This window comes from Mytilus galloprovincialis, chromosome 4, assembly GCF_965363235.1.
Source record: "Mytilus galloprovincialis chromosome 4, xbMytGall1.hap1.1, whole genome shotgun sequence".
NCBI lineage: Eukaryota > Metazoa > Mollusca > Bivalvia > Mytilida > Mytilidae > Mytilus > Mytilus galloprovincialis.
This window is the reverse complement of record NC_134841.1, coordinates 36,798,665-36,826,206: the sequence shown is the minus strand read 5'-3', so window position 1 is coordinate 36,826,206 and position 27,542 is coordinate 36,798,665. Positions and strand designations below refer to the sequence as shown.

Sequence of the window (27,542 nt, the reverse complement as noted above, 5' to 3'; positions counted from 1 at the left end):
TTAACTGGCTGTTTCTGTATTGGCACTAGTATAGATTCAAGGTTTGTTGTATTGGCCTCGAGACTCGTAGGGTCGAGGGCCAATACAGCTGACCGATAATCTATTCCAGTGCCAATAAAGAAACAGCCAGTTCATAACACTTTTATTAAATAATTCAACTTTTTAAATACAGACTGATTCTGAATGCTGTATTACAAACATCAAATGTGAATATAAGGCCAATATTCAATACGGACTGGCAATGATGTGAGTATAGGGCCAATATTTCCAATACGGAAAAAAAGCAATGTAGATCACGTGATTTATGTGACCAGGACGACGTCACCAGTACGACACATGCCGTTTTGGTAGTATTAGCGCTATTTCAATCGTATTATTTAATAAGAACTCTTATTGTCGGTCCTTGTTCTAACTGTAATTCTTATGAGTTTCAATTGTACGTGTTACCACAGCTTCACATTTATGTGTCTTATTGACATATTTTGTTTCAACCTATTTGAAATCGTACACTGAGTATCGTTTCATAAACCAATAAGAAAGTTAGATATATTTTTTTTAGCAGCGAGTATAAACCAAAAACTTATTATTATTTAATGCAGTTTTAAATGCAGTTAAGAAATTAATAGCAAGAAAATTTTGGAACATTTTTATTAAACTTTCAAGTGTATTTATTTTTGCTTGCTGACCATTTCTGCGTATCCTTTAAATATGAAGTATCATAACACAAAAGATATTAAAGTATATAAATAACACATAGTTGAGAGGGTGATAGAGCAGATTGTTACATTGTACCCCTAGAAAACATTGTCAACCACGGCGAACCAAAGGTTGACAATGCTTTTTTGAGGGGTACCAATCTTCTCAATCACCCTCTCAGCTATGTGTTATTTAATTTATTATACTGAATGTCCTATTATTATTGTCTGTTACAGACTAATTTTATTTTAAAAGTATTTTCTATGAAGTCACGTACATAACAACGTTACAGGTATTAGAAAAAATAACAAAAGTGAGGCAAGATATTTTATTTTTTTTTATTTTTTTTTATTTTCAAATTATAAAATCTGTGCAAAAACGTAGAACTTAAGCATTGTATTTATTATAATTACTTGATGTAAATTCAATTTATTGTCCTTTAAATTATCGATTTCTGATTGGTCCGGACGAGAGGGTGACATTCAAATAAATTTTCACCCGCTCAGCCATGTGATAGAGTAAATTAACACCCTCATATAAGCCAGTCAAAATATGGCATTTTAACATGAAGTATCATAAAATACTCATATTGACCTGAGTTCTTTCTTATTTATCTTATATTTTATCAAAACATGAGGAAACAGCATTTCGACCGACCTATAGCATCATTTTCAGGCAATATTGAACCCTCATCCATGCCAGTAAAAATTGTGATCGTACCTTTAAATGTCGTTCAATGTATAATATTACCTTCCCACTTACCGCATAAATTCCCCATTCAATTATTTTACTTTATTTTCATTCAAAAGGTTTGATTCTTTATGAACTGTTTCTTGTGTATTTTGTCCCCTTGACCATTATTAATAAGGCTGATATTAACATGAAATGAACATGACAGCAATAAGATAAGAGGACATTTACATGATTTAGTACTTAAAAATATCAATATCTACAAAAGAGTTATATTTGTTTTCTTTGAAATTGATTATTTGTACTGTAATCTGATAAAACCTAGTACAATTTTTTATGGTGGTCAAATAAATAATTATTCAAGTTCTCACTGCAATTATGTCAATTAATCTATTAAAGGCTGTTTAGTTTCGTGGAAATAATACGGTCATATATATTGACCTATTGTATACAAAAGTTGTAAATATACCAAACCAACGAATAAAAGATCTATAAACACCCAATTTAAACAAACATAATGGTAAGACATGTATAATATGTCTCTATTGGAACACGAAAAAAAACATCTATTTTCACATTGGTTACGAAAGTAGTCCGATGGATACCGTCTTTCAAATAGTTACCAACCACAACTATCACTACACGATTAAAGATCCTCTTTCCAGTACACGAACTATCAATACATTTTATCAATCACTGCTTCAGACATTGTGTATACTAAATGGTATATCAGTATAAGACGTATACGACTATGGCTTCTTGTACTTCAGAAAACAGAAGAGAAGTGTTTTGATTATTGGGAATTGTCTACTTTGACTAAAACATTGAAATAAAAGGCATGTTCGTCTGCTTTTGTGAAAAGAAATATAAACAATGACTTTGTCAACGGTAATAAAGTCGAAAAGACAGTCTTCTTAACGTCCATGTTTTCAAGAAACTAGTTCGGTCAATGATCTTTTAATCTCTATTCGTTTGATTTGTTTTCTCTATGAACAGCATATGCAATTTTCCCGATGTTACATAAATATATAAACCTATAAGCAACCAATTTTAATACAAATGATATAATTCCTTAGTGACATTTACTAGAAAAGGCAATTTTGGTACACACAAATATTTCTATAATGTTTGCTCGACATCTCAAAAAACATAATTCCGCAAAGACCTCAATAGGAAATCAAATACAAAGCTCTCTATAGTGAAAAGGTTTGGATTTTATATATTTCAGTTTATCATCTGTAATTGGTATATAAATCGTAGGAAAATACATCTGCTAAACTCTTTAAAACCGGTACTGCATAACATATCATTCTATGTCGTTACGTGATTTGAACTAATTATCTATCAAACGAAAAGTATCAACTTGACAGTTTATTTACCGAAATAGCAATGTTTCAAGTGTAAAGTACAAACTACTTCAGCGATTGACAAGATTTTATTTTGAAAACTACAGCTCTGTAATCATCCGATGAAATAGTGTTGAATCGTGAGTGGTACATGGATTGTATATATGATAAGTTTGTTAACAGCAAATACCACAGTAGCATCTACGATTGAATTCAATGCGACTAATGTGTTTGCTGTTGAAAGATAAGGATAGCCTTTGTAAATGCAAAGTAAAAAAAACTACTTAAATTGAACTAACAGAACAGAAGTTCTAAATTTGTAGTATATCCAGTCGTAACAAAGACAATATATCATATGTTACATCCATCCCATCTCGAGATCGAGAGAGAGAGAGAGAGAGTAATCCTGATATTAGTCATATGTTGTATTTATCTTCTTCCGTAATAGTGCTGCTATGCTCTTTCTGATTATTTTTTAAGAGATTTTTCTTAATTTGCAAAATTTAAATGGGATAATTGTGAGATGGGATTTGCTAAAAAAAACCTCGAAAACCTGCAGATTGAAGCTGCAAGAATAGTAACTGGTGTGTCTATATTCACAAAATCTGAAAATTTGTATAAGGAAAATGGGTGGACACTGACTGGAGAAAAAGACGAAAATTACAAATATTTTATAACATTCAGTATAAACAAGCTCCCGGATTATCTATGCAATTTTGTTTCACCCAGTGAACAGAACACACATGTATATCCTTTGATAAATTGTTCATTTTTGTAGATTATGCCTTACTAAATAATTTTTTATACCATCAACTGTTAAATAATGGAATCATACCGATTTGTCCCTTCGAAAATCTTTCTCAAAATTAAAATCCAATTAAAAGGGCCAAATGCTATAAACAAAGATGTACCTAAGCACTATATCTATAGACTGACCGAGGAAACTAAATATAATCCTAACACAATTCAGATGCTATTTAATGTTCTTAATAAACGCATCATAGATACCCGGACTAAAATTAGTATATACGCCAGACGCGCGTTTCGTCTACAAAAGACTCATCAGTGACGCTCGAATCCAAAAAAGTTAAAAAGGCCAAATAAAGTACAAAGTTGAAGAGCATTGAGAACCAAAATTCCTAAAAGTTTTGCCAAATACAGATAAGGTGATCTATGCCTGAGGTAGAAAAGCCTGAGTAATTCAAAAAATTTGTAAACAGTTTTATAAATATATTAACCATATCAATGACAATTCAAATCTCCAACAGCAGTGGCAAAGACACAGTGGTTGTAAATAAACTCATCATAGATATCAGGACTAACTTTAGTATATACGCCAGACGCGCGTTTCTACTCCAAAAGACTCATCAGTGACTTGTTCATAGTCAATATAATTGCTGACCGTTCTTGGTTTTGTGGGAGTAACACTGATACTGTACACCATTTCCTTTTCGACTATTCCTTAACTACACACCAGAGAGAAATTCTGATGAACAATCTAAGATGACTCCCTGATGACCTTATACTGTATGTTAAGTTTCTTATATCTGATAATCCGAACCTATCAGATGAACAAAACATCCATAAATTTAATACATATAAAAAGATATGGTATGAGTGTCAATTAGAGACCTCTCGATCCAAGTCATAATATGTAAAAGTAAACCATTATAGATCAAAGTGCGGCCTTCAACACGGAAACTTGGCTCACACCGAAAAACAGGCTTTAAAGATATATAAAGGGCTCCAAAAATGACTAGTGTAAAACCAGTTAAACGTCAAAACTAACGGTCTAATCTATAAACAGAAAACGAGAAACACTTATGAACCATATCAACAAACGACAACTAATGAAAATCAGATTCCTGACTTAAGACAGGTGAAAAAAATGCAGCGGATTTTAACGATTGAATAGGTACCAACCTTCACCCTTATCTGAAACAATAGTGTAACATAACAACTAAGAAAGACGTGCATTAGAGTGGAATAAAATGTCTGGGAAATTCACTGTTATATGATGCTACAATTGTATTTGTTGTACATGTACATTCACGTCATCATCTTTAAAATTATCAGTTTTTCTGTTTTCAGTTTTTCATTATTTTTTTTTTCAATAGATAGACTTGCATATTCTAAATTATTGCATGCTCAAATTAATATTATTTTGTAATTTATTGTTACTCGTAGCGGACTTCATAAGTTTATAAAATATGTTTAAACTAATAAAACTTAACTCTTTTTTTATGAGGATCATGACATGGGGATTTCATTTTGCCATTCCTTAATGTGTTATGGTCATTTTTTTACCATTTCTTTCATAGTTTTCTCTTTACATCTGTATCTAAATAAAGGCTACAGTACTATACTGCTGTTCGAGAGTCATAAATCGATTGATAAAAAGCAAATCCTGGTTACAAACTAAAACTGAGGGAAACAGATTAACTATAGGAGGAAAACAACAAAACAACAGAAACACTGAAGTGCAACCAACAAAACACGACAATGCACTTCGCCCAGAAACGAACTATAAGATAACAACTGCCATTTTCCTGACTTAGTACAGGACATTTTAAGAAAAAATTGCTGTTGAAACCTGGTTTTGTGGTTAACTTTTAATGCAATGTTAAATATAACACTTAAATGACAACATTACATGACAGGACTACAGTACAAATAAATGCAAGAACATATTTTTTTTTTTAATTATCTTCAACATTTTTCCTGCTACATCAATTATATCTGGAAGTATGCAACTAAGTTTTTCTTTTGAAAATATGAAGCGTATTTTTATTGAAAAATCAGAATGTTGTTGCTTTTTAGGAGTCTGGTTGATTGTTATTTTCATCCATTTTTCTGCGATATCGTTTACGTCTGGCGTTTGATGTTTTTGATTTTGGTGTATTTGGTGGCATAGGATTAAATTTTGCCGATGACATAGGAATATTTTGTATCTTGATATTCGTTCCAGAGAGGACTTTTATAATTTGCCAATTTGAAGACAGAGTTTCTGTTGGTTGACTTTGGTTACCGTTCGTTATGCAATCTGGAATCAGTTTTTTCACAAATGTTTTCATTGCTGATTTCAATGTACCACCATTTTCTCCTGCACCTTGAAAATCACCTATTGTACTTTCTGAGCTCGAGCTTTGAGTGTCATCTAAGGTATCACTTATGCTTTGAATGACGGCAATATGCTTATCATGCAGTTTCTTGAATACTCCTATCGCTTTGCAGTAACTCATATTTTCGATGACAGGAAACAGGTCTTTTTCTTGCACCTGATAAAACCCTATCAGTTCGTTATCATCCAGTTTGTGAAAGATGTCTTCAGTTGGATATTTATCATCTACTGCAATATCTATCATGGTATGAGATTGGTCTTGTTCTGTGTTGCTGACCGATTTTTCTCTTTCTGTTTGCTCTCTGATATTCTCAAAAATCTGTTCTGGTGCTGGTTTTGACATCTTATTGGAAGGTTTTGTCTCATTGGCCTGCTGTTGATTTGATGTAAACATTTTATGTGAAGCTGTTGTCTCATCAGTCTGCTCTGGTGATGATAAAGGTATTGATTTCACAACTTCACTTTTATCTTTCTTTTCATTACTCCTCTTTTTTACAATTAACATCTCTTTCAAATTTAGTGACCAAGTATGAATTTGATCTGGTGCTGGGTAGCTGTTCGGTTTTTCTATATCTGTTTGCTTTCTGACATTCCTTTTTTGTGTTCCTCTGGTACAATATTTTTCAGTAACGATTTTGCATACTTTTTCACTTTTGCTTTTAGGTATATAGCAACATTTACCAGATGCCTTATGTAGCCTGGAAAATCGGTACATTCTCTTAGAAATGTAGCGATCTTTACAAGATGTCTTTTGCAGCCTAAAAGTTGGAAACTTATTCTCCCAGGTTACTCTTTTCAAAGCTAATTCTGAGTTCATATCTAAAGCTCCACCATTTGCTGTTGTCTCAGCAGTTTTCTGTGGAGCTGATTTAGACGTTGATTGCGTTGGAATATCTTTACTTTTCTCTTTCTTTTCATTTCTGATCTTGTTTAGAACATTTGTCTCTTTCATATTTCGTGGCAATGTATGGATTTGATCTCGTTCTGGGTATTTGTCTGTTTTTTCTCTGTCTGTTTGCTGTCCTACATTCCTGTTTTGTTTTCTTGGGGTGCAGTATCTTTCATAAACCATTTTGCATACTTTATCACTTTTGCTTTTAGGGATATAGCATTTTTCACCAGATGAAAGATGCAGCCTGGAAAATCGATACTTTCTATTACTGGCGTAGTTAATTTTACGAGAGGTCTTTTGCAGCCTAAACATTTTATACTGACTTTTCCATTTTGGCCTTTTAGAACCTAATTCTAGGCTCATATCAAAAATTTCATTGGAAGCTGTTGTCTCACCTGGTTGCTGTGGTGCTGGTTTAGACATTGATTCTGTTGACATAACTTTACTTTTATCTTTCTTTTCATCTCTGCTCTTGTTTACAATTAAAGTCTTTTTGAAGTCTTGTGGCAAGTGCTGTAATGGTGGAAGCAGTTTGTGAGCACCAGGGCGATTAGTGAAGGGGTGGTCTTGCATACATGTTTGCTCTTTGTCAAGTAACAATGGTGGTAGTTTAAGAGTAGTGTCAATTAGTTCTTTCGCGTATATCGTCTTCTTGGTAGGTAACAATTGTTGGCGTTTCAGAGTCTCTGAGTATGACTCTTCCGCGTATTTAATCTTCTTGTTTAGTAGCAGTAGTGGTAGATTTACTGGAGACTTTTTCTCGTATTTCATTTTCTCGTTACCAAGCAATTGTGGCAGTTTTACTGGAAGAGGAATTTTCGATCTCTTAGCATGCTTTTGGAGCTCGTTCCTTTGAGTCTCCTCCTTTCTAGAATAATTTTCACTTTCTTTGCTTTCCATAGATAGTTCAAACATATCATACTCAACTTCAAATTCATGATTTAGGAAACTAAGTTCTGATTCGGACCTACGCAATGTGCAGCAAGAGTCAACACACTCGCCGGTAATGCACTTGTTTGATTCTAGTATATTTTCATGGATTGGTGTCATCACGTGTGTTCTACCAGTTCTCCCGATATATAACATGGTGTCATCAATAATGACAGTGTTGACTTCGATCATTTGTCTTTTATACTTGTTTAAGCTACCATTTGATGAAATCAAAAGTTCCTCGTTGAACAGTTGGTAATATTCGCGTTTGACGTCAAGAATGAACTGTGGAAAAGGATTTGGAATTCTTGAGCGGTTGCTCCTTTCAATTGTTTTGTAAACATTTTTCAGGGTTTTCTGTTGACGAAGGAAAAACTGTTTCTGTTTCCTTAAGTAATGAAGCCTATCTTTCATGGCAATTTGTAGATTGTGCATGCATCGCTTCATGACATGTCTGTCAGCTTCTATAAAATCGATCCATTGCTCTATTTCTTGTCTGAGCCTGTTCTCGGAAAGTTTGCTTGGTTGCATGTTTTGTAGTTTGTTTGAGGTTGTATGGATTGCTTCCTCTTTTTCTTGAATTAAACATTTCCAGTTGGCAAGCAATCTGAAATGATGTTTTATTTTTGTTCTTAATGTTAATAGATGTTCAGCGATTCGCTACATAAAACAGCGCTTCTTAAACATGATTCTAGTAAATAACGTTATTTTTTCACATAAATCAGTTATATAGAACTGGACTCTTATCACACCATCAGCAAGTAGTGGCCAAATTTACTAACCCATTAAAACATAAAGTATGGTCATTCCTAATTTACGATTCTAAAGTGGTGACAATACAAATACGAATGCAAAACCATATATATTTTTTAGAAGATAACCTTATATGTTGTCATGTGTCATCCAATGACTTCCAGTCGAATTCCAATGTAGTGTACCATTATTATCATGCTTTCCTTATTTTCTTATATTTTTTTTAAGTTATAAGCCATTTGGTCTATATGTACTCGATGGTATTATGTTCGTTTGCCTGATTTTTTTCGTCTTTCTGTGCTGAAGGTATGTATCAGTGTCTCTTGTTTAAGTTTTTGTAAATTTCCTTTAGTTTGAAATTTCATATCCGTTTTGGTAGGGTTTTTTTGTCGAAGATATACCATTGTCGTAAGAATGTGGCAATACTATACATATTGCTGTACTTTATGGTTTTGGGACTTTTTTTTTAACAGATAATTAAATTTGATATTCAATTTTGTCTCATATTCCATATTTGTTTAAAGATAAACTAGACTTACTCGTTCCCTGTCCTGTCTACGTATTCCACTGTGTCATACTCTATCTCAAACTTCTGGCTTCTTGATCCGACTACAAAATACACAAAGCTTTGTATTAGTAAATGATGTGGTATATTGATCTACATTAGACAATCGACATTTTGCATTCAGTCTTATCCATTGTCATCGTTTATTTCTGTTCGATTTTGCAATTTGAATAAATGAGTTGGGAATATATCATAACGAAATGATGAAATAGCACCAAAACTAAAAGCAAGATAAAAGAAAAGACATACAGAAGTCAATATACAGGTTAAAAAGTATCTGTATAATGTCAAGCTCCGAGTTAAGAAAAGTTGTTCACAAAAAAGATGCACTTAGAATTGTCATCCACACTTTACCGAAAGGACATGAAGTATAGATGACCATAATCTATGGCTAGGTTCTAGACATAGAACATGCATATCAGTGGCGGTTCAAAAAGAGGGGAGAGTTCCTGGGGTTTGAACCCTTTTTTTACGGCATTGGTCCCTTCCCATCTTGGATCTGCCAATGCAAGTTATAGGACTGGGGATGACACCATGCTGTTCTATACTGTAATACTTGCTGCTGTATTTCGGTATCACTTTTATACATCAACGTTATGTACGATATTTTTATGAGTATTTCAAATCATATTTACAATAAGTCTTATAACAGCACGGAACTACATGTTAATAATTCGAAGACGATATTTGTAATTAATTTGTACGAAATATGATTTCGTTTTATTGTGCACCTTTATTGTTGAGTATTATTCCTGATCGAAGAACAAAGTGAGAAAGTGAGATAGTATGTTGCTCAGTATACTTCGGTGTAGAAACATGTAATTATGATCCTTATATTTTTTCAAACACAATTTTTTTCGGGGAAAAGGGGGGGGGGGGGATTAGTTAGCAGCACACTAATCGAAGCAAAACGATTATACTTTGAATTGTAACTGAATACTAAAATACATGGGGTAGATTCTGAACTACACGGAACGCTCTAGCGTCTTGCAAAGCCGCTCCGTTGCTCATTCGTTACCTTATTTCAAAGTCTATTTAAAGCTTCGACAAATTATGTACCTTTCCCCAGGTTAACATTTCTGACTAATTGTATAATTTGTTTTTGGGATAGTCAGATTTAAACAAAATCAAATCGCATAAACGCATAGGAATTCCGTTCTAATCAAGCTCCCCGTAATTGTTTTCAAAACGAACACTTATTATTCCAGGGATAAAATAAACTGAAGAGGGAATAACACGCGACGAAGTGGCTCCTTATAATAAACTTACTTCTTTCTGTCGTCTTCTTGTGCACAGTCTGCTTTGTTGGTACCATATTTTCGACTTTATCACTACAAAAGAGAGAAAAAATAAGTTGGAAGTTTTCATATTTTTTTCCAAGCTGAAAAAAGAAAGGAATCACCCGTATAAAGGAAGGATGTTTTGTATAACGGAGGTATTAGGTTTTAATTTGGGGTCAAAGAGACTGTTTGCTAGACAAATACGGAGATATAGTACCTCGTTGACCAATAGTTCAAGATTTCTTTACAGGACTATATTGCTAATCAGCCATTATATTTATTATTATGTTTTGTAATGATGCTAATAAATTGTCTACTTTGGACCACAGTTTTATATAACCGAAAATTTACACCGTATTTACTTTTTGTACGTTCAGATCTTTTAAAAAAATCCGATCATTATACTAAGATCCAGGAGTAGTGGGTTTTGAATCCAAATGCCACTTTGACTTAGTTGCGGTCAATGTTTAAAGCGCTGCTTTTTTTTTCTGGAGGGGCATTCTTATGTTGCAATAATTTGATTCGTTTTCTAGCAAATTATATAACTTTAATTCAACTACCCTTGCAAGGCTGCATATGGTTCTATTTATACAAATTATAATGGTAATAAAGAAATTTAAACAAAACATTTCGAACATTAAGTACAGTACAGTTCTATATTTCTTTAATATACATACATTATCAACTAGCATAATCTAAACATTAGTAATGTTAAATATGCTTACCGATCCTTCTTCGTTCTTTCTTCCATAATTTTTCGTATTCACTGATTGAAATAATTCAATATATGTTTGCTTCTTTTATAATCACTGCTTACTGCGACAGATGAAACTGTGAAGTGAGGAATAGGAGGTGCCGTCACTTTGACAACGTTTCTTCTATTATGACGTTACGCTACCTCGACCTTTACAACACATGCAATCTTTTATATTGCAACGCACATATAATAGTCTTACGTCTGTCAAGTTAGTTTTGTAAATTTGGTACATTACTGCAAAAGTTTTTTTATCTGCAGACAATTCATCTATCAGTAATATACAGAAGATACGAAAATTGGGCGCGGATTCAGACATTTAGGAAAAGGAGAATTCTTCCCCCGGACCCCCTAATTCATACGCCAATAAAAATGAATTCTCGCAAAAATAAGTCGATTACAATACCATGAATAAAAAGAAAACCGATTCAAAATACAAATAACAGTTGAAAACATTACAAAGAATGCTTAAGGAGCAGCCCGAATTCCACCGAAACGTAATTGGTGCCGTGATATTATGACAATATTTATAGGTTCCTAAATTTTATAAAGACAAACAACTGATTTGATTTCACGCAACCGTTTTGATTCCTTTTAGGTCTACAGTGCTTTGATCTGATTAAAAACTTTCGTTGGTTCTTTCGTCCGTTGGTTCGTTGGTTTGTTGGTTCGTTGGTTCGTTGATTCGTTGGTTCGTTCATTTGGTCGTTCGTTGGTTAGTTCGTTCGTTCGTTCTTTCGTTTGTTCGTCGTTTGTACGGTCGTTCTTTCGTTGGTTCGTCGTTTGTACGTTCGTTCGTTCGTTTGTTCGTTCGTTAGTTCGTTGGTCGGTTGATTGGTTGGTTGGTTGGTTCGATCGTTCGTTTGTTCGTTCGATCGTTGTTCTTTCGTCCTTTAAACAATTATTATTTAATATATACACAATTTGAGGTCTTCATAAACAAAATGCATCTTTCATATTTCATTCTTGCAAAATTGTCATTTAATAGTTTATTTACAGCATACGGTCATTGCTAATATAAAAATATGTTCTTCTTGTATAATTTAGATTGGCGTATTACTTTAAAGCTCTAACGGGAGGATGGTACTCGATTTTAATATGATGAAGTCATAGTCTTTCGGTCAGTTAAATTGATGTCTAGAGCTGGCATGTCAGTGACTGCTACATGTATTAGTTCTTTGTTAATTCATGTTGATCATTGACATTTTGGTAAGTTACTCCCGTTACATATTTTAACATTGGACTCGGTTTTCATTGGAAACGAGTTTTACTATGCGTATTCTGTGTGTTTGTTTATTCAAAATTGGCTACAGGTATCCGAGTGGGTTGAGATATCGCAAAACGCGCATTTTTTTTTACGCCTGTTCCAAATCATGGACCTCTATCCCTTGCTTGTCTTGTTTAGTTTAAGATTTTTGTTCATTTATGATTCGGAGTTTAGTGTGTCGTCCATTCTGTGAACTTATTATACATCATTTTAGGAATAAGCTGTAGACCGCATCCGGATGCTTAATTTGCTCGCTGCATTGAAGACCCTTTGGTGACCTTGGGCTATTTTCTGCTCTTTGGTCGGGTTGTTGTCGCTTTGACACCTTCCCCGTGTTCATTATCCATTCTATAAGGAGACAACCTTCAACCAGAAACAAATGATGTAAAATATAACAACTGTGTAGGTCAACGAACGACCTTCAGCAATGAGAGCAAAACCCAAGATATTAGAGGACTCGAAATGAAAAATGCAAAATAAATTATAACTAGAAATCTTACTAAAGCTTATGTTCTTTAAACGAAAGTTTATTTTTGTGAATATTGGCGAAAATTGTATTTTCATTTCTGGGAACTTTGATGAAAATACGAAATTTAATATGATACTTATTTCATTAATTAAACAAGTGTGGACACATATCAGTTTGGATAGTACAGTTGGGTGTTTGACAGTGTTTTCTGACAAAAAGAGTTCTCTGGTTTTCCCCATAGCGTTCTATAATGAACGGCTGTGCCCAGTGACAGTCAACTTGTACCAAACACTGAAAATACCAATCTTATATTCAATATTGTGTTTTACTATTCAATTAGAAGATGTGGTATGGGTGACAATGAAACAACTCTCCATCCCAGTCACACTTTGTTTAAGTAAACCATTGTCAGGTTAATCAAGACTGTAATGTAGGAGAAACTTTAAATCAATGCTGACCGTTCATATATTTTATTTAGCTAGACATTGCTTTTAAAATTAAATCTACCAACGTGCTATGATTGCTGCCTGTATATAATGTGTACATTCCTGTAAATGAATTTTGTGCATGTGCAATGTTACATTGGAGGATTCCCTTTCAACATTTTAACTTTGAAATAACTTCTATGTATAAAATAGATTAACATTTTCAAAAAAAATATCTGTTAATGGAACACAACTGAATCTGAGTGTGCTCCAACGCTGAAGAGATTTACGTAAAGAAGCAAAACATTTGGAAGAATTGCCTAATAGTCCATTTGCCAATTACCGATTCGATTCTGTTATTAGATATAGGAAGATGTGGTGTGAGTGCCAATAAGACAACTCTCCATCCAAATAACAATTTATAAAAGTAAACCATTATAGGTCAATGTACGGCCTTCAACACGGAGCCTTGGCACTCATCGAACAACAAGCTATAAAGGGCCCCAATATAACTAGTGTAAAATCAATCGGGAAAACCAATGGTCTAAACAAATCTATATAACAAACGAGAAACGAGAAACACGTAAAAATTTAAATAAACAAACGACAACTACTGTACATACAACATTCAATTACTTCCCTTTGTCTATTTTAAACTGCACATTAAGGACAAAGAAATACACAATTAAATTATAGAACTTTTCGACATTCCAACAGTTATCAAAGGTATTAAGTTTATAATTTAATACACCAGACACGCGTTTCATTTACATAAGAATCATTAGTGACGCTCAGATCAACATAGTAAAGAAACCCAAATAAGTTCAAGGTTGAGACAACTTTGTTAAAGTATAAATGTATACAAAATACAAAATATGACTTTTTTCCGTCTTACTGTCAATTCGGCTTAGACTGTTTTGAAAACATTTATCTGGAAAAAACACGGAATAACGAAAACTGTAAAAGTGCATTTTATATATTCGGTTTTATATACCTTAAACCGAAATGCCAACACATTGTTTTTTCTAATGAGAGTTGTTTCCACTAGACATATAAGCTAAATTTAATATTGTTTCTAGACGTGACAGTTGATCAATCAACCAGATTGAAAAGTCTATCCAGCTTTAATCCACAGGCTTTTATTCTATAACGTATTTCACAAAAAAAATATCAATCGAGGTTTTTTCGTTTGTCACGTATGTCACTTTGAAGGTTTAAAGGATTTGATTGAACATATTAAATTCAGACAATAATATGTCAGGAGAACCAAAATTGTATGTTACCAGTCAAACAAAGCTAACAGTAGATTTTTAAGCTGTCGATGACTGTGAATTATTCATGGAAGTTAACATTTTAGAAACTAATTGAAACCGTTTAATTGATACGAATGTCAACGCTGTAGCGAGTCTTTGAGTTTATCAAACAGCAAACAATTATTTAAAATTAAGTCTATTTTTATAACAATGTCAACGTAAGGGCATATACTTTAAAATAGATAATAGTTAAAATAAGGTTACTTTGTCTTTTGATTACGAACTGTGCAATTTATTATCCACAACAGTTATGAGGGTTTGGATGGGGTTAAATGATTAAAGAATAATGCCCTTAAAAATGAAGATTAGAGAATAACGAGCAAAAAAATGAAGATTAGAGAAAAAAGGGGTTAATTGTTTGAAGATTAGAGAAAAAAAGGGTGAAAATTAAATGTTTACAGAATAACAGACCCCCCATCCAGACCCTCAGTTATTAGATATTATTTCGTCGGAATTAAAAAAATATATAATTAACGAAGATATAATCAGCTTTTACAGAATATACAAAAAACATAAATGATGCTATTCATCAACTGCTTACAACAGTTTGCTTTTTATGTAGGAATACAATCCAATAACGGATGATCCATGAACGATAGGTGATTCTTCCCTGGTATTGCACATTGTTTTAGAACATACGATCCGTTTCGTTTCATTCCTACACATATGCTTACTTGGGTGCATCTCTTTCATCCTATACCTTCATACTTATCCTACCTGTCCTAAAATATGTTACATCTTCACTCTTTACCAAAACATTTAAATAAATAGTGATAAAAATGTATGCTACCTCACGCATACTACACCAAATCGTTCAGAATGTCTATGCTTTACATAAGTGGCGAATCCTAGTCACTCATTCGTGTGATGTAGGTCAAAAACATGTCACAGACTTGCAAAATTGAGATGTCCGTGTACATAAGGCAGCATCATCAATAAATGACACTTTCCTTGTTTTCTATCATAACAATTGATGTACGATTAATCGAACTAGACAATATAAAATAGAGAATGGAAATGGGGAATGTGTCAAACAGACAACAATCCGACCAAAAACATGTATTGATTGTCATAGCTAAAGATTGATGCCAATGTTTTAGTTTCTAGGGAATCAAATGTAATCCATGTGTTTTAAAAATGAATTAAAGATAAAGTAAGGATTATGAAATGGTTCTAACCAGTTCACATTTTGCCATCAGTGTTGCCACATATGTTTTTTTGACGTTTTTGAGCATACAATATAAGAGTTTGTATTTATTTTTGAATTTCCAAATAATTTGACTTCATTGAAGATAATGTCATAAACATTGTGTTACATACTTACATTGTAAATGGAAAATCTATAATCATATTGTTCAGACACGTAATGTTTGATCGGACTGTAGTGCAGACTTTGATTCTTTTAATTACGTGGTAAATGGAACAGTTAATAATTGTTAAAATGTTCGGTGTATTGAGATTGCGCATACCTCCCTCTTGCAATCAACCTCATTGCAACAACTCTTTGAGGTATTCCTTACTATAGTTTACTTGCTCATGTTATCCCTGAAAAGTATACATCTTACTTGAAGTCCAAGTTTCATCCTGTTTTCGGTCAAACAATTTTCCAAAAAATCTACTTGTATTTATTAGTTTGTTTTGTCATTTCTTTCTAATACTAGCGAATTTTCGATGGCAGTTCTCAGTAACTGCAATGTAGATGTAATACCTACTCATGTTGAACATGCATAAATATGTGACGTTGTTCAAAAGTATTGTGGTTACTACAAATCCGGTAAATGGTCTTATTCGGTAAGTCACATTCATGAAAAGGAAGGGTGTTTGTCACATATTGTACAAAGAGGTCTAACCAGAAACCCCTTGGGCCTAAGAAGATTGGCTGCATTTGCTATTGAGTCCTAATAAAATAGTAATAATAGTTCAAAGATTCAGCAATATGAACCTAATAATATTAACCGTACGTGTATATAACGAATAATGTTCGCGAGAAAAATATTGTCTTCCCACGTTAAAATGTGCACGACATGATATTTTATGATTTAATTCGCATTACACACATGGATGACGAGGTCACTTTTGCAAATAAAGTACCACGCTCGAGTGTTTTGTACTGACTTTTACATTTCCTATTGATTTTTTAATTTCGTCGTAATTAATTGTAAATTTTCTGCTTTGTATAATAAAAATTTCAACTAGGATGTGTGGGGTAAATATGTGTTTTCATGAGATTATTAGATTTGACTATCATGACACAATTGAAAACTTGTTAAATAAGCATGTCTGTTTTAATGTAGATTAAACTATGCCGTAATGCGTTTTAGAGTGTAGTCGGCAATAGGCACAGTATTTCCCAATCTAATTAAAAACCGATCTCTCATCGCTCCCGTTTTCTGATATGTCGCGTGGGAGATCTAAAGAAACCCGCTTTGAGGTCCCATGTGAGTGAACTAGAAGTTATGAATTTATAATGATATGCAAATGAGTTGAAGACCTATCAATAAGCCAATCAAAAAAGTTTATGAATTCTTTTGACTGACGATTTCTTCGTAAATAAAATGAGTTACATCCCTTTACCTCACGATAAACTTTCAAGATCGTGGAAACTCATTTTCATTGGTCGAAAAAGACACACCTACGAGGTCACTCACATGTGACCTCAAAGCGGGTTTCGTTAGATCTCCCACGCGACATATCAGAACGGGAGCGATGAGAGATCGGTTTTTAAATAGATTGAGTATTTCCATCACGAGTTGCAATTTAAATTTCCAGAGGCGGATTAAAGGGGGGTGCCGAGGGGCCAGCCCCTCACCCTTTTGTGGGAAAAAATCTTTGATAATATAGGAAATCACAAATAAGAAACATGACTGGAGCAATCCCCCTGTTATGCAGACATGAGCCACCTCTTATGAAATGTCTAGGATCCGCCATTGATTACGTCAAAATAAATACACAGACTTTGTTGATCGCATCCATCCCATTGAACAAGAAATATAGTATACAGCAGATTAGATTTAGTCTGCTTCACTGCTTGAATTACAGCTAGAAACTGAATATAAGGGTCGACTGAGAACTAATCTTTACGAAATCCATTCCCATTATTTCAATTTCCCCATTGTGATCTTTCCATTCATCTGTAGAAACATTCACCAACAGCAGGCTTATTTTGATTGAGTTTTCTATGTTGTGATGTTATACCATTGTTTCAGAAAAGGGAGAAGGTTTGGCACCATTAAAAAGGTTTAATCCCGCTGCAAATGTTTGCACCTGTTCTAAGACAGGAATCTGATGAACAGTAGTTGTCGTTTGTTTATGTAGTTTATACCTGTTTCTCGTTTCTCGTTTTTATATAGATTAGACCGTTGGTTTTCCCGTTTTTTTATAAAGTGTTATTTGGATGGAGAGTTGTCTAATTGGCACTCATATCACATCTTCTTATATCTATTATGAAGTATATATTTTCTTAATTTGTACGATATTCAAGGCCTTGATCACTAATAATGACTTCACTGCACTAATAGTTTCAAGTGGTAAAGTTGAAGTCGCGATTTGTTTCGCCATTTTAAAATATCATCACAATGAACACTTAACCCAGTTTTGTTTCAAACTTAAAAACAATCATTTGCATGCACAAGCTGTTAATATGTTTGTAAACTTTTGCTTAAGAGCTATTTTATTATTTCTTTCAATAGGTTACCACTTTGGATTCATAAACCCGAAAGGATTGAATCAAGACCTGTCAAGAAGCATTAGTGCTACAAAAAAAGTTCAAAGTATATTGCAGCGAGCAGAATGGAATTTATGTTTGGTTTTTATAGAACTTTTAGGGTTACCTTAAACATATATGCATATATGGAAAGATACAAGTATACTCTGTTATTGTAAACCTTTTACGAAAACATGCAGGTGTTTCATATAAGTGTTTATTTTTAACAGGGGACATTCTTGACCCTGTATTAATACAGTTGGCAGTCAACATATTAAAAAAATAATGGAGGAACCTGGAATCATTGTGTTTGTCAAAGACAATTGCAAGATAAGTACCTTCATTATCAATTTCAAGTTGGAGATTTAGATATAAAGCAGACATTCCTGTCCCGTTTTTAAAAAACGGAGTGCAGATGAAAGAGTCTTCTTACTTCAAACATCTATCATGCACAAACTATGATTTTCCTTAGAATTCGCTTAGTGGCACATATTTCAAAATCAGATGAAGTACTTGACTGTTTCAACTATTAACCAATGTGTAGGTGTAAGAGAAGAAAAGTGTACTTTTGGGCAAGATTGTAACTATTTGATGCCTGTGTCTGTAGTCTTAGTTGAAACGTTTAAAATATAATATTAAAAGAGCATTAGATAAAATAAAAAGAAGATGTGGTATGATTGGCTATGAGACAACGCTCCACAAGAGACCAAATGAAACAAATTAACAACTATAGGTCACCGTACGGCCTTCAACAATGAGCATAGCCCATACCGCATAGTCAGCTATAAAAGGCCCCGAAATGAAAATGTAAAACAATTAAAACTAGAAAACTTACGGCATAATTTATATACAAAAAATGAACGAAAAACAAATATGTAAGACTTAAACAAACGACAACCACTGTATTACAGGCTCCTGACTTGGGACAGGCACATATAACAGAATGTGGCGGGGTTAAACATGTTAGCAGGATCCTAACCCTCACCCTAACCTGGGACAGTGTTGTAACAGTACATTTTAAGAACGAGCTATAAAATCAGTTGAAAAAGGTTTAACTCTGCAGATGGATACAAATACAAATATAACACAAGAGTGGATGTTGCCGGGTACTTGTACATGTATATCCCAACAACAAAAAGACTGACTAATTCAAAGCCACTAACAACTAATAAAAAAAAATCATGCATCTAAGACTAACTTAAGTTGTTATTTCTTGCCAATCCCGTCTATCGGACTTTTACATTTTGATACTTTAGTAATTACCCATCATATGTTATCCATTTACATTGAATATATTAGTATCTTGTGAGTACTAATGTTTCAAAGAGGGGAATGGTCACGACATGTAAAATGCGGAGAGATAATAATTTTTTGCTCAGTTTCTGACACTTAGTTATCACAAAGAATTGAAAACATTAGGAACTGAGTTTAAATTATTTTACAATTGACATTTTGCAGTGCGTGGAATGATAATTTCGTGTAACAAAACCTGTCCAATGATGTTTTGTGTTTTTATTGATAGATGTTTATCTAGTACGCCTAGTGTTAAACCACAACTTCCTTTCATAGCACCCTACAATCTTTGGAGACTGTATTCAAAAGTACCAATGATAGACTTCTAAAAGGTAATTCTATACATTTTGTCTATTGTGCCGATTGTCCATTTCATTGTGCCGATCGATCATTATCAATTTCATTGTGCGATGGTCCATTTCATTGTGCGAATGTCCATTTCATTGTGCAGATCGAATGTCAATTTCATTGTGCCGATCGATTGTCAATTTCATTGTGCCGATTATCCATTTCATTGTGCCGAATATCCATTTCAGTGTCATTCTGTGGATATTCTCCGTTGACAAAATTGACATATCCTTATCAATTGTTTTTTTGATATTTCGATGGAAATAATGAAAATATGACTTCCGTCTGTATTATTTTCTTATGTTATTAGCATTTACTTAGCATTTTTGGAAATGACATCTCTCACTCCAATATCTGGAGAACAATTACGTCATAATTTTAAATTCACTGATATTTCATGGTCCCGTTATTAGTGCTTGATATAAATACTTGCCACAAGATTGCATTGGGAAATTACTGACCGTGCAAGGGCTGTATAGCCAGTCAAGGTCAATAAAAACTTCCATTTGTTTTTTGTAATTGGGAAATTTTTGACAATGATATTCACAATACTCCAAATGAGTGATTAAAATACTTGGGAATTATTTTTTGTCTCTCTTTGTATATTATATCAAAATTTTCAGACATTATCTAACACCTAGGAAACAGACCCTCGGATGTCAGTCGGCATAATACTCCGCCGTCCATAATGGGTTTTGGAGTGTATACTGACGCGGGCCGGGTATTTACATAGACAACAATGTAGACAGTACAGCGTTGGATTGGTTGGTTTCTGTTATATATGTAACGTTACAGTTAACATAATATATAGTGAAAAAACTTTTATGTGTAATCATCGTTCCGACGTTTGAATAAAATTGTGCACTTTCAAATAGTTTGGCGTCGAGCATCCCAGATACATAATGATAAATGCGCATCTGGTGCTAAAGAAATGGTACTAGCTACTGTGTTCATGATATCTATAGGGACTAAACAGTTCACCAGCAGAGGTAACGAAAAACTGGTTTAACACCTTTATGTATTGACTGATTTGTTTTCCATACTAAACACTGGACCAACTTACAACAAACTTAAAATGAACCATCTTTTATGGTGCCTTTATTACTTTTTAGTTAAAATCCTAATTATATTACGATACATTCACCACCATCTAAGCAAATTGAACACACGCGTTACCTTCAACTATTGTTGAAATCTTGAAACTGTAATTTAGACTGTTTTTATGTATTATATATATATTATCTTTAAAACAGAATGGACATACATAAAATTAGGTAACTAAATAAGCAAATTTAATTAATTTAATTGGTTGTTTGGTTGGCTGGGAAGCTTTTTCATTTTTCGCGAAGGTCAATTTAGAATATTTTGACAAGGTTAGAAAGAAGTCAAATTCCTAAGGAACTATATGAAGTAAAATAACAACTTATAGTATAATGTATGACTTTATTTGGATATAAATCTGAAAACAATATTTACATAATATTATGAATATAAAGAGCTGTTTAGTATACGTCAGTAAGGGAGCAACTTAGTTGCCGACCACAAAAGACATTTTGCGGACTCTATAATATACTATTTTCATATTACTAATGACTGCTAAGTTTATATTTTTTCAACTGGTTACCTACACTATGGACATCTTGGTACCAAGTCAAGTAAGAGCAGTGTAACACAGTAAAATCAAGCTTTTTAATCGGTACAATTTGTAGGGGAAATTAACCGCCTAATGTTTTCTTTACACGAAAAAATCATCGGAAAACTGTAGAATTTCCCCTCAAATTTCAGCGATTATAATGTCTGATTTTACTCATTTTGGTTGCTCTTTCTTGACTGAATACGAGGATGTCTTAGTTACCACAGGAAATGCAACCTGTCGAACAATTTTTAAATCCGGAGTCAAAAGTTGGTAATATGAAAACAGACTATTGACAGGTAATTTTAGTTTGCAATATATATACAGTAAGGCAATACAATACGCACCGAATATAAAAAAGAATGCACTGCCAGTACATAAATTTAACTAACTCTTTCAACGAACATTTAACTCTCAAATGACATTGCAAAGCTTAAGGTTTATCATTAGTACAGACACATCAACGGGTCCTTCGTTTCTGTATCAGTCTTCAGTTAGATTGGTAACTTTTTTAAATTCTAGTTTTTTTTCACTATTATTCTTTTTTCTTACTTTTTGTCCTATTTTTCTTTCTTCTTTTTTTGTTTGCCATTTTATTCTGCTCATTTTGCCTATTATTTTCTATTTTGCAAACCCCATCCAGACCCTCATGAACATGTGGCGAGATATTCTTTTTCGAAAGAAGGTGAATTTATTTGGTTACAATGTACCAAATAAAATTACATGGGCGCAGCCATTTTATGAAGGGAACATGACATAGAGATAAAAATAGATGGCTCTCTGTGATTGGTTGTAATATCTTTTATATATTTTTCTTCTGGAAAGCATTATGAATGAAGTTTCATTCAAGCATAAATTTGTCCTTAAATGTATAGTATGAAGGGCCGGAAATATTTTTTTTATGTTGCTCAAAATTAGGGAAATTTTTCTGCGAAATCGTCAGGTATCGTGAAAAACCCCAAAATTCACCAAGAAAAGCCATGGGACCATATATATTTGAGTGCGGTAAAATCGCAAATAGATATCGAGCTTCAATTAGACAACAGCAGTTTTTCCATAATTAGTTTATTAAAAGCGCCTTTTAAGGAGATAATTGCTAAAAATAGCATTGCCGGCAATGGGGCCACCATTTAGTACTTTATATCCATTTTAACATATGCTATGGCGGGGAGCACACCACAGTGTGTGTTTTTTTTTTTTTTTTTTAAATAACCTGCATAAGGTGCGTTCGAGACTTAAACTTCAGACACGTCAAGACTAAAAGGTGTCAAAACAATGACTTCCGATTGTCGATGTTTTGATAGATGTTGTACGCGAGATAACTCTGTATGCATGTATAAAGTTCACACAATATTTCCTCTTTCATCTATAAAATCTGTATCCACGTTTGGCTTTACGGCTTTATAAACAAGTAATGCTGTCAATAACCCAATGATACATAGTGCTATGATTATGTAGTAAAATAAAATTTCAAATATGGTAATTTCACAAATGGCCATTTCTCCGTAAAATACTGCGCCAGCACCTGTAAAATAAGTGAAAGTTGGAAACAATTTCTTGTCTTTGTCTATAGTAAGTCATGCAGGTGTTCAAATTTAAACCTCAGTTTTATGTGTTAGTATTTATTTTAACTAAATAATCAAATATATATATCGCGTGAAACATGTACTGGCATCTCACCGAAAGAGGACGTTGTGTACGATTTGAATGAAAAAAGCGCTTCTCTAGCTTTTTGTGATACGTTTAATGTATTTTGATTAAGGGAACCTTGGCATTTTATAACATTGCATACAAATATATAAAATGCGTTACACAATGTGCTAGTGAACTTATAGATATATACTGGTCAATAAATTATTTAGGGGTGAGAGCGAGCGAATAATTGACTGGTCCCGTAAACATATCGTTGTAGGTCACTAGCTCTCTAGCTCCCTGTGTAACGAATAATTCATTTGATTGGGTAACATTTTCCAATGGTTCTTGACTTATAATTGTAGCTTTGTTCAACTGTCATTTTTTTTAAATTTTGTGCATTAATTGGGATTTACCAGTTTTCCCAACAATTTAATCATTTGTTTACAAAACTTATTTCATTTTATTAAAATATTAAGTGGTATAAACTTACCTAAAAAGACAGCACAAATGTAAAGATAATTCAGACCACTGTCTATAATGCTAGATTCAGATAAAAACAACATGGCTTTAGGTCGTTTCATTTTTGTTTGGATAACAATAACAATCTGTAGGAGGTATGATAAAGACTTCAACATGCCGTCTCCACCAATCAAAACCAGAGCTACTGGTACCAAAGGCTTTGTTGTGCAATTCCCAGAATACTTAATCCCTAAAATATAATTAAAATAAATCATACAGAAAACCTTTCTAAAAGGTGAACTATCAATTGATTAGAGGTATTCAGAAGGCCATTATTTGACTATTATTGCGTCTTAGATGTATGATTGTTTTAATAGTTGTTATTGGCTTTGAAACAGCTGTCAGTAACTGCGAGTATTCTCAGACCTGTACTTGTTGTTTTTCTTTTTGTTGCTAAGATGTACAAATGTACAAGTACCCGTCCACGTCCACTCTGTGTTTTTATTTGATGCAATTCTATTTGTATCCATCTGATGAGTAAGCCTTTATTAACTGATTTCTATAGTTTTTCTTATGTTTAACAGTTACACTACTGTCACAGTTTAGGATAGGGGTGGCACCTTCAAACTAGTTTATTATAACACCGCCACGTTATATCTGTACCTGTCCCAAGCCAATGCCCTGTAATTAAGTGGTTGTCTTTGTTGATGTTTCTCATATTTGTTTTTTCGTTTATTGTTTTGCTTAGTTTGTTCTTATGCTTTATCGTTACATCACTGTCTAAGGTTTGCTGGAGGGGTTGGGGCCAAAAAACTAGTCCAAATCCGCCACAATTTGTATGTGCCTAGCCCAAGTCAGAAGGGTAATTCCGTGGTTTTCTGTCGTTGCTGTGTTTTTTATTTGTTTTTGGTTCATTGTTTTGTACAGAAATTCGATCCTCAATTTTCTCGTTTGAATTGTCATTTTAATAGCCGACTATGCGGTATCGGCTTTACTCATTGTTGAAGGCCGTACAAGGATCTGTAATTGTAAATTTCTTTGTCATTTGGTCTCTTGTGAAGAGTGGTCTTATTGGAAATCATACCCCATCTTCTTTTTTTATTTTATATCTCGGAGCATTTTAAGTCTATTTTGTATTTCTAATTAATGATCTTACCGAGACAAGAAATATAATATAACATTAACACCTACCTAGTGCAAACATCATTGTGTGAATAGTAAGTGAAAACAATGATGGTGCCACCAGAAATCCTGGAATAAATAAGAGTCAGAATTAATTACATTGTACAACTTTATTTCTTTTGTTTAATGCTGTATATTTTTTAAACAAACTACTTTGAACTTGATTTTTGTAGCTGTCGGCATTCTTTAATGCATTAATAATAAGTATAGTTTAACTAATATCTCTAACTTCTGTAGTTATATTTTATAACATGTATAACGAGACATGGGGATTGAGAATGAAAGAGCAAAGAAGTAAGAAACGGGAGTGAAAATAAAAAATGAAAATGAAGTTAGACACCGACTTACTTTTAGACTGTTAGACGATTCATGTGTTGGTTTTTTTTTTTTTTCTTTTGCTTGTCACTTTCATGCATCTTCAATTGTTCATTCTATACTTCATGAATTTGAATATAGTATGTTATAAATCAAATGCGAGAATTTTAGTTAAATCGGTAAACATGAATTTGACAGCTTTTGCCCCTTTGCTGTTTAAAACTTTTACACTGAAATGTATAACGCTGCTTAATGTATATTAGGTTTGGTTGATATTTTTTCGAATTTGATTCAAATCATCATATCATTTAAACTTTACATTCTTATTAAACAGTATCAACTAACAAATACTAAAGGAACATACTTACCCGGCCCTATTTTCCCTACTGTGATCCATGCTATTGCTTTTCTTGATGAATCTAAAGCCCTAGAAATCCTTGATTTAGGCTTTATTTTATTTGTATCGTTTTCCTCACGACTATCATTTTCTTTTGGTTGATGTTTTATTTCTTCCGCAAGTATTTTGTCATCTTTTGTGGCAGCTAAGGACAAAGTTGGAGGTCTGTTAGAATGTCTATGATCTGTTGATTTACTAGTTGATGGAACTTGTTCATCTTTAACTAATCTTTGCGACTGATTCTCAGATTCTGGAGTTTGTGTTTTTTCTTGTGTTGCATCTGCATCTGTCTTGTACGTTTGATTTGTATATGAATCTGATGGTTCATTGCTATCGCTTTTTATGTTCTCTGACAAGTCTTGCTTTTTGGTGTCTACGGTTGAAGCAGCTGCTACACTTTCTGTGTCGTTTTGAGACATTTCTTCTCTTGAAAACACATATATAATACAGAAGTTTTGTTTAAATTAATATAATCATCATTGCATGTAAATGTTATTATTTTACTTCTTTAGAAAAGGTTTAAACTGAAACCATTTGAAGATCGCGGGACATCCAGTCTGTCTGCTAGTCTTTGGTACACACATATCAGTATTCTCATATGTGGGAATTTTTAAACAAAAACCAAATATATATATATATACAATTTTCCGCTAACAAAGCTTCAATTTCCAGCCGTCTGTATGATGCAAGCCATGTCAATAACATTTTCTTACATTACATGTATTTGGGTGACTAATATTACGTTATATGATATATCGAAATATGCTACTACATGTTTTTTTCTGAATTATTTCTAAATTACTAGTGATGTAAATTAGATATTGAAAGCATATATATGAACTAAAAGTAAAATTTAAATACTTACTTGACACTCTCATAAAATATGTACAACAATCTCTTCCTGTTTACTGTGTAACGGAAACAATGTTAATTTTCTGAAATATTGTTAACACATTTACATACCAATTATAAACGATAAGTACAAAATTGTGTATATTCAAATAAGAGTATAGTACGTTCAGTTGTATATTATAGTTGACATTATCTACAGCAATAAACTTGATAAACCAGGCGATTTATTAATTATGCAGTACACTTTAATGGCTGTTGGGTGAAAATGTCACACTGTTGAATTTGAGATTTATATTGCATAGGAAATGCAAGATCGCGGATCGATAACTAAATCCAGTGTAAAATGTATCATTTATATTTACATTAACATTATTGTTCGGTCGTCGGTAAATGTTTAAAAAAAAATATAAATAGAAGAAAATAAATCATTGATACCTAAATAATACACATATGATTTTTTGTGTAATTTTTTACCAAATTGATCAAAGAGTACATTAATACTATTAACTTTTAGTATTCTAGAGCATACATATATACCATTTGGTTATACTATACCAGGTATCCTTTCCCATTAAAAGTTTCTTAACACATTTTGTGTCATGTAGTTTTTATGTTCATAGACACGAGTTTATAGTATAGGTGGAATGGAGAGACAGGAAGCAAAGAGAAGGGAGGAAAAGATACAGAAGAAAGTCATAATCCTTACCTTTGAGCTCGACTAAATCCTTATCTTCATTAAAGAAAGTATTTCTATCTATTTATTTTAGTTTTTTACCGCATTTTAATCATATCATGTAAACGTTTACTTCCTTTTTTCGTCGGTTTACGCATTTATCTTTAAAAATCTCATTATCTGGTGAAATTTAACCACACTACAACCGCTAACAAATCAATGGAAACATGAAAGAATAGAAATTAAGGTGGTGTAGTTTTAAAACGAAAATCTTCCTTGTATATAAATGGAAATGTGAATTTATCAACTTTTAACTTTTAACTAAATTGCTCAAAATTCAACAAATCTGGAAAAAAAATGTGTATTAGATTTTTAAAGGTTATTTATAAGCAAATAAACTTGTATTAGTAGCTTAAGAACAAAAATATGAAAAGGTCCAAATCGTGGCAGGAAGTCCTTTTATTAAAAACAACTGACTACTATTATGTACATTCAACGACGAATTAATTCTTTTCTCAAAAGACAGAACGTAAATGTCTGTCAAAAGTTAT

At 33.0% G+C, this 27,542-nt stretch overlaps 1 protein-coding gene and 1 long non-coding RNA gene across 2 annotated transcripts; both read right to left on the bottom strand.

Moving 5' to 3' along the window:
* Window positions 1–5,342: 5,342 nt before the first annotated feature.
* On the bottom strand, window positions 5,343–11,174 carry LOC143072042 (uncharacterized). The gene is made up of 4 exons (XR_012977022.1): window positions 10,999–11,174; window positions 10,263–10,324; window positions 8,968–9,037; window positions 5,343–8,282 (listed from the first exon to the last, which is right to left on the bottom strand). It is a non-coding gene; the product is annotated as an uncharacterized LOC143072042 (long non-coding RNA).
* A 10,094-nt stretch (window positions 11,175–21,268) lies between these two features.
* Window positions 21,269–27,162, bottom strand: LOC143072040 (uncharacterized). The gene is made up of 6 exons (XM_076246817.1): window positions 27,025–27,162; window positions 26,332–26,401; window positions 25,438–25,892; window positions 24,764–24,823; window positions 23,604–23,822; window positions 21,269–23,003 (listed from the first exon to the last, which is right to left on the bottom strand). The coding sequence occupies exons 3-6, from the start codon at window positions 25,883–25,885 to the stop codon at window positions 22,822–22,824; spliced, it is 909 nt and encodes a 302-aa protein (XP_076102932.1). The 5' UTR covers window positions 25,886–25,892; window positions 26,332–26,401; window positions 27,025–27,162; the 3' UTR covers window positions 21,269–22,821.
* Window positions 27,163–27,542: the final 380 nt, after the last annotated feature.

Coding starts and splice junctions, on each gene's coding strand:
- LOC143072040 (XM_076246817.1), bottom strand. CDS start 25,885: ATGTCTCAAAACGACACAGAAAGTGTAGCAGCTGCTTCAACCGTAGAC. Junction 24,824..25,437: donor AGTAGGGAAAATAGGGCCGG/GTAAGTATGTTC, acceptor TATTTATTCCAG/GATTTCTGGTGGCACCATCA. Junction 23,823..24,763: donor CACAATGATGTTTGCACTAG/GTAGGTGTTAAT, acceptor ATTATATTTTAG/GGATTAAGTATTCTGGGAAT.